The sequence below is a fragment of the Perca fluviatilis genome, chromosome 24 (assembly GCF_010015445.1).
Source record: "Perca fluviatilis chromosome 24, GENO_Pfluv_1.0, whole genome shotgun sequence".
In the NCBI taxonomy this organism is placed as follows: domain Eukaryota; kingdom Metazoa; phylum Chordata; class Actinopteri; order Perciformes; family Percidae; genus Perca; species Perca fluviatilis.
The window spans coordinates 6690698-6703185 of NC_053135.1; the positions used below are offsets into that span (position 1 = coordinate 6690698).

Below are 12488 nucleotides of genomic sequence, written 5' to 3' on the forward strand. Positions count from 1 at the left end.
GGTAACTAACGTTAGCTTGGCAGAGTGGCAGTAACTGCAAATCTCAGCTTCCACTCTTGTGGAATTTATGCAATTTGATGTAGTAAATATGTAAGTAAGATAAGTAAGATACCTTTAAATCACATTTAATACATATTACATTGAAACTTAATTAATTATATTAATGTCAATATATATATATTAATAGTAGATAAACAGCACACACAGAGATACATGTAATTATCTGTTTACACTTGTTAAAATGGACAGGAAAACATGTGTCATTGTAGATACTGAGTATTCAGCCTAAACTGAAAACACATTATAAGCTTTTTAACTGTTATGCAGTTTGCTGGCCAGCCTGAAAACCCCCATGAATCTTTTAACGTTCACTGCTTCTGGAGTTATGGCTCTCTGTCTTCGTAGATGGCTTTATCAAATTCAGTTTTAACATGAGGGATTACTTTTGACCATTTTTCATTACATCGGATGTGGTCTCCTTTCATCCCCCAGGGATGTACAATAGTAAACAGCTGATACAGTCAAAATACTGCTTAGTGTTGTCATGGATTACTGGACTAAAACAATGTTTGTGTCAGGCAATTCAGCCATTTTGTTTATTTTAAGAAAAGGGAATGCAGTCTTTTTTTAATTTTTATTTCTTATCGCAGATTTTAATTATATCATCACGTTGTAGTAATGAAAGTGGAGGAGCGGCACGTTTGCTGCGGTGTGATGTGGAGGTTTAGTATACAGCATGATGTCAACTCAGGACAAAGGCTCAATCAGGAGGTAGTCAGGTCAGCCCGAGATGTCACAGTTTTAGACTCAGCGCTACAAACAACGAACGGAAAGACATTGTCCCTACAAGGACACTTCGCCCTGTGAACCTGCAGTGTCGCCATCAACACATTATTCCTATTATACACTTACACCTCCCACCTGCAGGTCATGGCACCGGGCGATTAGATTAGAGTTTGCCATGGGAAGGCACAACAGCTCTTCCTCACTGTAATTGGATTGAAGTCAAATGTGCTTCCCTTCCATAGTGAGTGAGGGTGGACTGCGTCTTGCAGAAATCTGGTGATACAGTTAGAGCCTCATCCTTTTAGCTGAAGAGGCTCCCAAGGTCTGGCGTTTGGCCAGATCTGTCTTTAAATACCCCCAGCCAGGGCCACTCAGGTTTCTACATGTCCTCACAGGTAGGGCAACCACAAAAGCCGTCCTGTTAAGAAGGCATTTGGGAGAACCCTTCTGATCATTAAGTGTCGGAGAACATGCACTAATCTTTTCTACACTCAGTGACCTCTTCCAATGTTCTGTAATAGTAGAGGACCATATATATATATATATTATATATATATATATATATAAATAAATAAAGGTGCTCAAATCAGCAGCATCAGAGGTCCACACTTGACTGTTAGCCAGAAACATATTTGGGTAAAACCCCTTTGCAATGCATTTCGAATGACTTAAATTGACTGTGAGTGATACAAAACACAGGTGATTTGACCCAGGTCAGCTCATAATCCTCTCTGGTAGGTCTACCCTGAGAAGAATCAGGTCCAGCTTACGTCTTTGATTACTATTGTATGTTGATCCCAGTCAGTGTGCATGTATACCTTTCTGAACTCACTATTACTGGTATGACCCGTATCGTAACAGCATGGCTGACATTAGCAAACTTATTCTTCTATGATGCACATTATGCAGTCATTTCGCTGACTGGACTTCACTTGTGCTATGGTTACAATGGCTTAGCATTTTAGCTAAGTGCTTTAAAAGTGAACTTGCCAATTTAATGTCGGGAAAGCAAAGTCAGCAATCTCCAGTAGATAATGACTTTTTTCTGCAGCAACATTCTATCAAAAAGCCAAAATGATTCCTTATTGTTCCCTATATTTTTGATTAAACTATAACTTATTGCTGATTATCACCATTGTAAATCACAATAGCTGGGATTAAAATATAGTGGAGAACAAGATAAATATAAAAGTAGACATTCAGAGAAGGGATTTTACTCACAGCTGCCAAACTTGAGAGGGCAGGCGTGTGCATCCATGGGGAAATCCTCCAGCTGCATGGGGCATTCTGCTGATATGGTCAGTCTAAAGCATAAAAAACATACATTATACCCATTCACCATGCATCATAGTCTTACTTTAGCAGTTGCCACCGTTGTGTAACTAGGCATGTGGATCTCGTACGAAGCGCTGTGCAATTACAGGAACAGGTACAATTACAGGGTACCAAAAACAATTAGAAGGAATGTCGCAGCTTCACTATCTTTGCAATAACAACCATTAAACAATCTAAAAAAAGGACATAAACTAAGAAGAGAGAGAGAGAGAGAGTACAGTTTCATGCATGACACTTGCAAGTGCAGTATTTCTCTTGCAGAAACACTGGTATTACAGTGGCAATACTACCACCTGGTGGTCACAGTGTTATTTAGCTCCATAAAAGATAGGGAAACTTTTCAAAATGACCCTTGGGTGACAAGCTCTCATGCCAGACATTTTTTATTTTGTTCAAATATGAATATTACACACAATCCTAATGGACAGCATTTGAATCACTAAGGACTTGAGGTGAATCCATCTCCTGCTTCATTTCGATATATTTAAACCTTCACATACATAGCTTTTCAAATCTAATTTTCTGCCAGTCATTCACAACATGTTATCATTTTTAGCTGCTGTGATGGTATCTCTCTCTCTCTCACTATCCTTAAAAATAACTGCAAGATTAAGTGAATCAAGCATACAAATATCATAATTCTTTTTTTTCTTTTTTTTTTTAGCTATCTGCCCTAGATTGAATCAAGCCCTGGGTATTCTTGCTCAATGCATAATGATAAACAGTAATACAGTGATATGATGATGTGGATTCACTGAACTTAATGGGCTTGATGAAGGTAAATTCAGTGCTGTGCACAAAAACATATGTTTACTACATGAAAAGATTTCTCCAGCATTTTGTTTTCGGCTTTAACCGTTCAGGCATATGAGCAACCTCAACATTAGCTACGGAATAAGGCTAATTGTTTTTATTTTTCCTTCACTGATGTGTATTATAATCTTAATGACATCAGTGCCACCAAGATGTGGTGAAATCCTCTTGAGTCATGTTTTCTTTATGCTCCGAAACCTCCTGCATTTTTAGTATGTATCTACCAAAGGAGGTTTCCCCAATTATATCATTAAACTAAGCGAAGCATAACAAAGTGGGATAAGAAGCCACAGAGTTGACTGTTTTGGGGCTCAGCTTGCTTTCAAATCAGTGTCGGATTATCCAATAGCATTATTGTGTCTAAAACAGCTAAAGGGTTGTGTATGCAGAAGAGGAAAGAGTGTCTTTGGGATGAATAAATAAATGAGAACATGGCTGTTGGCTATTATACCATGTCCTAATTATTCATGTGGCCTTGCCCCATTAGCAGGGATGCCTGTAAAGATAGGCTCTTTTAATTTGGGGTGTGAATAGTGCCAGAATAATGATTCTGTTCAACCAGTATGGACTGAGTGGAAAGCAGTACATCACAGGGGTAACACCCCAGAAACAGACCACATACGCACCTTCACACCTGTGGGAAATCTAAATTTTCCAAGACGCCCGACCTTGCAGAAAAGTCGAGAACTTGGATGACAGGACAAAACAGAAAAGGCTGAGTTTTGAGTCCAGGAGCTTTATGCTGTATTAACCACAGAGCCACCATGCTGCGCCATCTGTCTTTTCACACTAACGAGCACATTTTTAACAATCTCCCAACTTGTATCACATACAATCATTCTCATGGGAATTGGGGTTATATAATATATCCAAGGTGTGAAGAAATAAAACATGTTTTAACGTTAAATAAACCGTTAGAAGTGTTAAAACATGAGAATGAGTAATTGTCAGTATGGTAGCATGTTCAAATGACTACATAGAAGGCCACGAGTCTAAAGGCAACACACGGAGCATGAATGAGAATGGCAACTCAACTGTACCTAATGATAATGGTGTGTAAAGCACTCACTCCCTGGCAATATAGAGGTTTCAACCAGATGATAAAGCTGTGTGTGTGAGCTGTTGCAACCTATCTGGTTATAATGGGCCGCCATCAAGCTCCATGCGCATTAAGCTGAAAAGGGGCATGTTATAAATCATCCATGGAGACAAATGCATAGAAATTTGCTCCATAAAACCAACCGCTCCTCCTCAGTGTAATGCTTTTATAAATGAGAGAGGAGCTTTTGTTGACACCCATACGTGATGTGGAAATGGTGTGTGTGTGTGTGTGTGTGTGTGTGTGTGTGGGGGGATATGTAATGTTTGTAATGTGACATGACTATGTCTGTGCCTCTGCTTACTAGTGTGGATTGTACATGTTTTAAGAGTTGGACGTGTGGGTGTACTAATTCAGAGTATCTGGGTAAATCCTATGGAGAGGTGCTTTAACTCCATATAATGGATGCTATAAGATAAGCCTTTATTGTTATTGCACAGAGACTGCCACAACTTCATATTTTTGCACACAAACTACCAGACAAGTTCTTAAATTGTATTGTGTAAAACCTTGTGCTTAATGCTTGAAAAGTACTATGTAAATGAAAGTATTATTATTATATGTTATGAATGAAATGTGTAAGTGCTTACAGCACCCATAAGTGTTACTGTTTACTGTAGTTGGATTATTATATTTGTGTAATACAGTTAGTCACCTAACTCTTTATTGAACATCAGAGTAAATAATGTATATAACTACAGTTATGTGAGGAAATTGTAAATAAAAATCATTAAATAATCAATTTTGCCTTATTCTAAAGATAACAAAATGAAAAACTGACATATAATGCAAGCAGGCATATAGAGAAACAAAAAAGCTGTTGCTGAGTTAGCTGTAACCTGCAAGTACCCAGATGACCTGCGTGCATGTGTGTGTTTTAGTGTGTGTTAATGCAGGAAATAAAATCAGCGCTGCCTGTGGTTAAGCTCCGCTGGTAATGACAAGCCCAGTGCTGTAACAATTAGACGATTAAAAGCAACCTACTGCTGCTTTATTTCAACTGTGGCGAGGAAATGTGATGCCGTTTTTAGATTATGGAGGCACAAGCTCTCTCGCATGCACACTCATGTATGCATTTATTGCATTCAGACATATATGTATGCATAGATTTCCATAGAATGACACATATGGAAATGAATGTGTGCACATTTACGCAATCCCTCACTTGATAAGCCTCAAGGTCAAAGTTGAGCGCCACTATAACTGTGATTAGTGCAGTAGACATGCTTGACATCCGCAGCGTGTGTTCATGTGTGCGTTGGATGCATGTGACAAAGAGGTGACTATAAATACGCACTTCTTTAGATATGTATATATGTCAGGGTGGTTGCATATGGATAATCTGTCATCCATCCAGCATTATTCTCCCTGTGGGTGGCACTGGGATCTGATAGAGTGCTCTTATCCGTGATACAGTCACTATTAAGTCCTGCAGCTACAGTAACTCCTGAGGATAAGCACAGAATTATTCTAATTCTATGGTGCAAAGGTCAGCGTGAGTCCTGGTGGTTACACTGCTGTTCTACTAAACAAAAACAACTATTTGAGAGTCACTTTAAAAGGGATCGTGTCTCAATTTCCTAATTAAGTTGTAAATACTCACCATCTGGTAACTGGCCTGTTTCTTTCTCTTTTTTTTCTAATTTACCCCTACATCACTGCCAAAAACTATAGTTCACAATGAGGCTGCTTTTCATAATGGATGATCTCCCTCTGCAGTTTTTCTCAAAACCTACATTTAAAGAGACACTTCACTCATTTGCATTCATATTTCATTACATCACAAATATGTCTCCATATTAATTTAAAAACAAAAGTAAAAGAATAAGAAGAAATACAAGGATTTTAAGTAGGGCTGCAACTTAATGTATTTAATGTACTTAATTAATTGTTGATGAATCTGTTGATTATGTTTCTCAATTAATTGATTAGTTGTTTGGTCTATAAAATGTCAGAAAATGGCGATCAGTGTTTTTTGCAAAGCTCAAGGTGACCTCAGATGTCGTGTTTTGTCCACAACTCAAAGATATTCAGTTTACTGTCACAGAGGAGTGAAGAAACTAGAAAATATTCACATTTAAGAAGCTGAAATCAGAGACTTTTACCTTTTTTTCATAAAAAGAATGACACAAAACGAAATAGGTGGCGATTAATTTAATAGTTGGCAACTATAGCAGCTTTTATTTAAAGAAATACTTGCAATATCTACTATGTACTTTACTCTTGCTGTACTACAGACTTGTCCAGGACAAATCAAATGCCTCCGATTGGCCACTGGGTGACACTGTTCTCCTACCGTGTGAGAGACACTGAGGGTTTCTGTCACAATTTTTTCTTTGAGTTCAAAGCTGTATTGTGTATTATGTTGACCTTGCTAGCCGTTTTTTCCACATTTCTATGTACTCTTAAATGCCTTCCCTTCACTAACCTAACCTCTTAAAAAAGCGGTAGGGCACATTAATGGGAGGTGTCCTCTATTCATTTAAGATTTCAGAGACATTTTCGGCATAGAAACACTCCACCTTTAACTGCAGTACTATGCAGATAAGTGTACTTCTATATGGTTAGCAACATATATGAAAGGAAAGAAATCTCTGATTGCAACAAGTACCACCAACCTTGGACAACAAATAGCTCATTTTTCAGTGTTTTTTTTAAAGGCAGAAGGGAAAAAGACTACATATGTTCACACCAGAGTGGGAGAAGCATGTGTTAGAACCTACCTCATAGTGTATAGCAAAGTGCCGTCATCCTTCAGCCTCAGCAGCTTGTTAGGCGTGGTCATGTTATGAGCAATAGACTTCTTGCCATTAAGGAAGAAGGTATCGGGGGTCCAGATGTTGCTGGCCAGCAGGTTGTTCAACGGCAGCATCTCCATGGGCCCTTTGAAGCACAGACGCTCATCCTTCCAGCTCTGACGGAAGAAGACGTCTATGGTATATTCCTAAGGGAAGAGCAAAAGAGAGGTTTAAGAGAGTTCTGCTAGAAAAAGATGGGAAATATGAGCCGAACTGCACACTGCTCTCATGTTAACCAATCTGTCTGCTCTCTGATCACTTTAACTTGAAATATATTGAAGGGATGCCAAAAGCAAAGGAACTTCCTCTGGATGGAGCTCTCAAGTTTCACAGCATAATTTCATCTGGTGTGTGTTTACCCAAAACAAGATTTTTAAATTATATAGAGTCTTAGTTTCTGTTGCTGCATCATTTCTCCCCTAATAGAGCTTTTGGGGCATTTTCTTGTCACATTTCAGAGTTACAAGTAAGTACCTGAAGACAGACGTTGAACTTGCTTCTTTGCAGTCAATTGTCAAATCAGCACACTATGGTCCATTATTATGCTCACTATTACAGTAGCTCCTCCTTTATGCCTTCATAAATCCACTACAAGATTTTGCAGATATGGTAAATCAAACATTGCGGTGTAGAAATCCATCATAAATTTGCTCGTGTGTGAAATATCGACCCGCTTCAAGCTCAAAAACAACAACAAATGAACAAGAAACAAATACTCCATCCCATAGAATAATAATGCTGTTAGCAGGCTGACATACAGGCTTTTATGGACCGCAAAACTCTTGCCACATTTCATTAATCAATCATGCGCCCTTGTCAATACCTTTTTTCAAGTCAATTATAGGAAAGCGGCAACTGCTGTGTTAAAGTGTGCCAGGGATATGGCAGGGTGTAATAGAGGATTTAATGAAAGAGGAAATCTAATGCTATTCAAGTGAAACCTTATAGTCTATAAGAAAATAGATTAATAAAGGGATGAATCATTTGGAACAAGTTGGAATGGACCAGCCACATTGTATTAAATCTCAAATGTTTAAGTCATCCACATTCATTTCGTCTCATTAACAAGAAACCAAAGAACCAAAAGAAAGAACCAATCTTCAAAGACACAACGAGGACATGAGTGTACTTCCAGTGAACAGCATGAGCAGTGGTACCAGTCTCATGAAATGTAAATACATGTTTCAATCTAAAAATATCGACAGTAGCCTGGGTGGGCTTTGGAGACGTGTGTGTGTTTGTGTGTGTGTGTGTCTGTGTGTGTGTGTGTGTGTGTGTGTGCGTGCGTTTCAGCCAATCTCTCTCTGTGTATCTATGGTGTTTGCTGCAGATCAACTCACCATCTCCGTGTCAGACACCGGGCCAAAGCTGGTGACAAAAATATTCGTCTGGATCTCTGTGACGTTTTCTGTTGAGAGAGCACAGCTGAGAATGTTTGAGGTGTGGAAAAGTCGTAAAAAGACACTGAAAAGCACAATTTAACTGCATTTTAATTTGGGGCTTTATAGGACATATATTGGGGTTTATCAGCTAACTGCAAGTCAATGTCTATAATGATATTTGGGACTTCTTCTCTGACCACAGCCACATAAAACAAATGAAGTTTAACTGCTCAGTGGCTGCAACTAACGATAAAATGTAAGTAATAGTGAAAAAAGTCCACTGTGATGTCTTCAAATGTCTTTTTGCCTGACCAACAGTCCAACACCCAAAGACATTAAATTTACAATGATATGAAAGAAGAAAATATAAGCAAAACTTAAGCTGGAATCAGAGAATGTTTTAGTTGTTTTGCTTAAAAAAAATGACTTCAATAGGAAAATGGGGGAAATGGGTGGCTTATAACTAAGGGGCATGCAAATGGTCTAATTTAAAGATAAAAATAAGATATCAAGCAAGAAAATCAGTATTGACATTTAAAAACCTGCATCAGTTGAATGGCAGCTACCGAATAAAGCCGAGCTTTCTCGGTATTCACACATTTCCATCATTTTCTTTCACAATGCACTTCTTCTGAATATGAGGTGAAAAAGGTAGCACATTATTTCTGTCATTTGTACCAGAAAAGCCAACAAAATCTCCCCTATGCATATAAATTTGGTGCTAGCGAGGCGGGATTGGTCGTGCTGTGGAGAGCAGCTTGTTGAATGCTGAATGAAGGCCTGAATGTTTTTCTGGTATGTATTTATAGGCCCTCTTGTCAAGGGTAGCAACCGTTACCAGGATGTTAGAGCAGGCTTTCGCCATGACACATCAGGCATTCGGCATGAAAAAGCCTAGTTTCTTCCTATTATGGGACAAGTACTGTATGCAGATGGGAAACAAGTGAGGACCAATATAATGAGGACAAAATAAAGAGCTGGTTGGAAAATCAGTGGAATAAACGCAGTAAGTGGAGGTAGGGATGGCAGAAATGAAAAATGAAAAGCTTTTATTTCAATGGGCCCTTAGAAAAAGAAATCTCCATCTTTGAATGGCAATTTGTCGGCCCTCAAGGTTATCTCCTGTTGCCAGGGTAAAGAGCTTGAATAAACCACCACAGCACAATGAAGACTGTGTTGAAGATGGCCTGATTGATTTACTCTCCCTACCATACAAGAAAAAAATTGGATGCGTTCATGATCCTCGCCACGTCTCAGAAGGAAACACAGAATCTGACAACATGTGTTTGCGTTCACCTCAGCTGACATGGGAGCATGAAATGGCAGTGGGAAACGGGGCCTCCCATAGCAGAGTCCAGGTAAGATGGCTAGGTTAGCATACTGGGAGGTTGGCTGTGGAATTATGATATTATAATAAGGGCTGCAACTAACAAATACTTTCATTGTCAATTAATCTTTGGATTATTTTCTTGATTAATCGATTAGATGTATGGTCTATAAAATGTCAGAAAATGGTGAAAAATGTTCAGTGTTTCCCAAAGCCCAAGATGACGTCCTCAAATGTCTTGTTTTGTCCACAACTCAAAGATTTTCAGTTTACTGTCATGGAGGAGGGAAGAAAGTAGATTAGAATTTTTACTTTTCTTACTTAAAAAATTACTCAAACCGATTAATCAATTATCAAAATAGTTGGCATGTTAATCGATTAATCTTTGCAGCTCTTATTAGAGTGTAAGATTACTGAGTTGATTTCAAATAAAAGGGTCTGAATGATGCTGAAATAAGATCCCCAGCAAACCTCCGAGCCCCGGCCGGAGCCTGTTGTCATAACCGTCAAGAAGCCCATCCAGGATCCTGGTGAACACTGTGCTGTTGTCGTTGGCGGCCGCCTCCTTCTGAGCCTCTGAGGAGGGCTGGCAGAGACTAGGAGAGGAAACAAGGGAACAAGAGTAAAAAGACTGAGGAGAAACAACATCTTGGCGTTGGTTTAACTGCAGGACGTCAAACATGACACAGTTATTGTGATTAATTAGCTCGCTACATTAAGGACAGGCTTGTAGTGATTCATTATTGAACATAAGTACCGCTTACAACTACCAGTAGAGATAATTAAGGCTTTGACATGTGATCCAAATATAAACAAATGAGTTCTCCGGCTAAATATGGCAAGAAGCAAGGCATTATGTCTTGAGGATGAGCACAATCTCTGTAGCAAGAAAATTAGGAAAATTACACTTGTGTTGTATTTTTTTAAATTTTTTTTTTTTACAAAGAACACTGGAATGCACTGGAATTACCAGGGAGAGACACAGAAGCAGGTTAAAAGTTGGATTTGAACATGCAATCTAAAAGCCATTGATCTACTCAGATGAGAGTGGACTATTCCGGTGATTTAATAACAGCTTTACCCAAAAGATCTTTTTTGCTTTTCTTGAGTGCAGGACAGCCACTTAAGCAGTGATGTAGCAGAGTGCAGATCGGATATGCGATCAAGAGAGGAAGGCAGAGCTTGCAGGAATCCAACATATATGTGTATAGATATACATATGTGAGAGTAATTTACAGAGCTGCAGATGGAGCCATTTGTGATTTGTGCAAACTGAAAATTAAACTGAATGACTAAACTGAAGCAAATGGCAACTTTAAAACATTTTGCTTCCATTAAAAAGAGCATACTTAAATGGCATTCCACTTAGTTTTACTTAGTTTACCTATTTTGGCATCCACACATGAGCAGGAGGGAAAGGACGAACCTCGTCATGACTGAAATTCTGTTCACTTGTCTACTGTTTAGACCTGTAACAGAAGAGACAAATAAAAGAACAAAATTGCATCAGCAAATCAACAAATACCATAGCCACTACACTATCCTCTAAATATGATGAACTAAAAGGTCTAGCAATCCATTGGCTGGCAGACCATTACAGGAATCACTAACTCTAACTGCCACCGGGACAATCTCTGTTCTACATCTACCTCACAAACTTCACAGATACTATAAAGGCTAGGATATGATACATGTTGATTTGTGCAGTGTGATCCATATCATGTAAAGCTTCCACTGCGTTTGAATCCAGGCATTACATTTCATATGGGCCACCCCCCCTCCCCATTTCCTCTCCTCCACCATCACCTTTTCCCACTCTCTCCATCACCAAAAACATGAATCTCACTCCTATATGTCAGCTGTGTGTCATTATAAAAAGCCTGAAGGTAAAAAATAAAAAGGGGGCTACCTGAATGCAGATCCATCACCACCATATTTTTGGGGATCTTTTTCCCAAAACAGCGACTGCAAGCTTGGGGTCTCCGTCGGCAGTGTTGAATGTGGGCGATCACGGGTTCAATCAGCTAATCCGCGTGCTTGTCGGTTGTCTCCCCTCCTTCTTCTATTTAGCTTCTCCACCATGGGCTGTTTCTTCTCTCTCTCTCTCTCTCTTTCTTTCTCTCTCTCTCTCAGTCAGCGGTTCCCCATCAGGCGGTGTTGTAGTAGTCTATCTGGTCTTCTCCTATAGGCTACAGCGCCTTCCTTCTTTAATGCCTGCTGCACCGCGTCTCCTGCATCGCCACCAGAGGTGTTGCAGCAGCGGCAGCGGCGGCAGCATCACACGGGCTGCCTCCTCGGTCTTATCCGCCAGCCTCAGACGAGACTGGATTCACTCCGCATTTTTCCCGTCTCTTTCGTTATACCGCCTACCGCCGGTGCGAGAGGATGAAGTGCTGCAACAGAGGCTAATGATTTAATATTAGGTGCTGCCATTGGTGGTTTGGGAGGAGGAGGCGCGCAACTGGGAGAGAGGGGAAGGGGGGGGGGGTTCAACCGTTTAATACTTTTAGCTTAGTCATTTCAACCATTTATCCGATAGGCCCCATGTAGCCTACTATTTCAACTAAGCATCCCTTATGTTTAACGTTAGCCAACGATTTAAACCATTTACCAAAGTTAGGTTCAGCTATCTATTTCAATAATGTATCAATTACTTTCAGCTAACTATTTCAACCACTAAACTTTTACTTTTATCTTTGCTAACTATTTCAACCAATTAGCCATTAATTTCAGCTATGCTATTTCAAACGCCCATTACTTTGAAGTATTCTATTTCAACCAGTGATGGAATACTTTTAGCCAACTGTTTAGAATTCTCTGCTAGCTATTTTTTGTGTTCCTTCTCTTATTTCTAGTTCCTTTAATTAGCTGAGCTACTCTACAAATGTTCCACATACCAACCTGCCAACTGCAGAAGTAACCCCTGGGGTACAAGCTTCCCTGTTTGG

At 39.4% G+C, this 12488-nt stretch overlaps 2 protein-coding genes across 4 annotated transcripts in view; one reads left to right on the forward strand and one right to left on the reverse strand.

The window, feature by feature from the left end:
• LOC120554333 (gamma-aminobutyric acid receptor subunit alpha-5-like) overlaps positions 1–11975 on the reverse strand; it is a 28443-nt gene extending 16468 nt beyond the window's left edge. Inside the window, exons 1-6 of the mRNA XM_039793182.1 lie at positions 11450–11975; positions 10925–11009; positions 10012–10136; positions 8172–8239; positions 6757–6977; positions 2008–2090 (exon numbers count right to left, since the gene is read on the reverse strand). Coding sequence (XP_039649116.1) covers positions 2008–2090; positions 6757–6977; positions 8172–8239; positions 10012–10136; positions 10925–11009; positions 11450–11474 — 607 coding nt within the window. The 5' untranslated portion in view covers positions 11475–11975. The remainder of the gene's footprint in view (positions 1–2007; positions 2091–6756; positions 6978–8171; positions 8240–10011; positions 10137–10924; positions 11010–11449) is intronic.
• Positions 1–12488, forward strand: part of LOC120554331 (gamma-aminobutyric acid receptor subunit beta-3-like) — a 62869-nt gene that overhangs the window by 11686 nt on the left and 38695 nt on the right. The window lies entirely within an intron of this gene.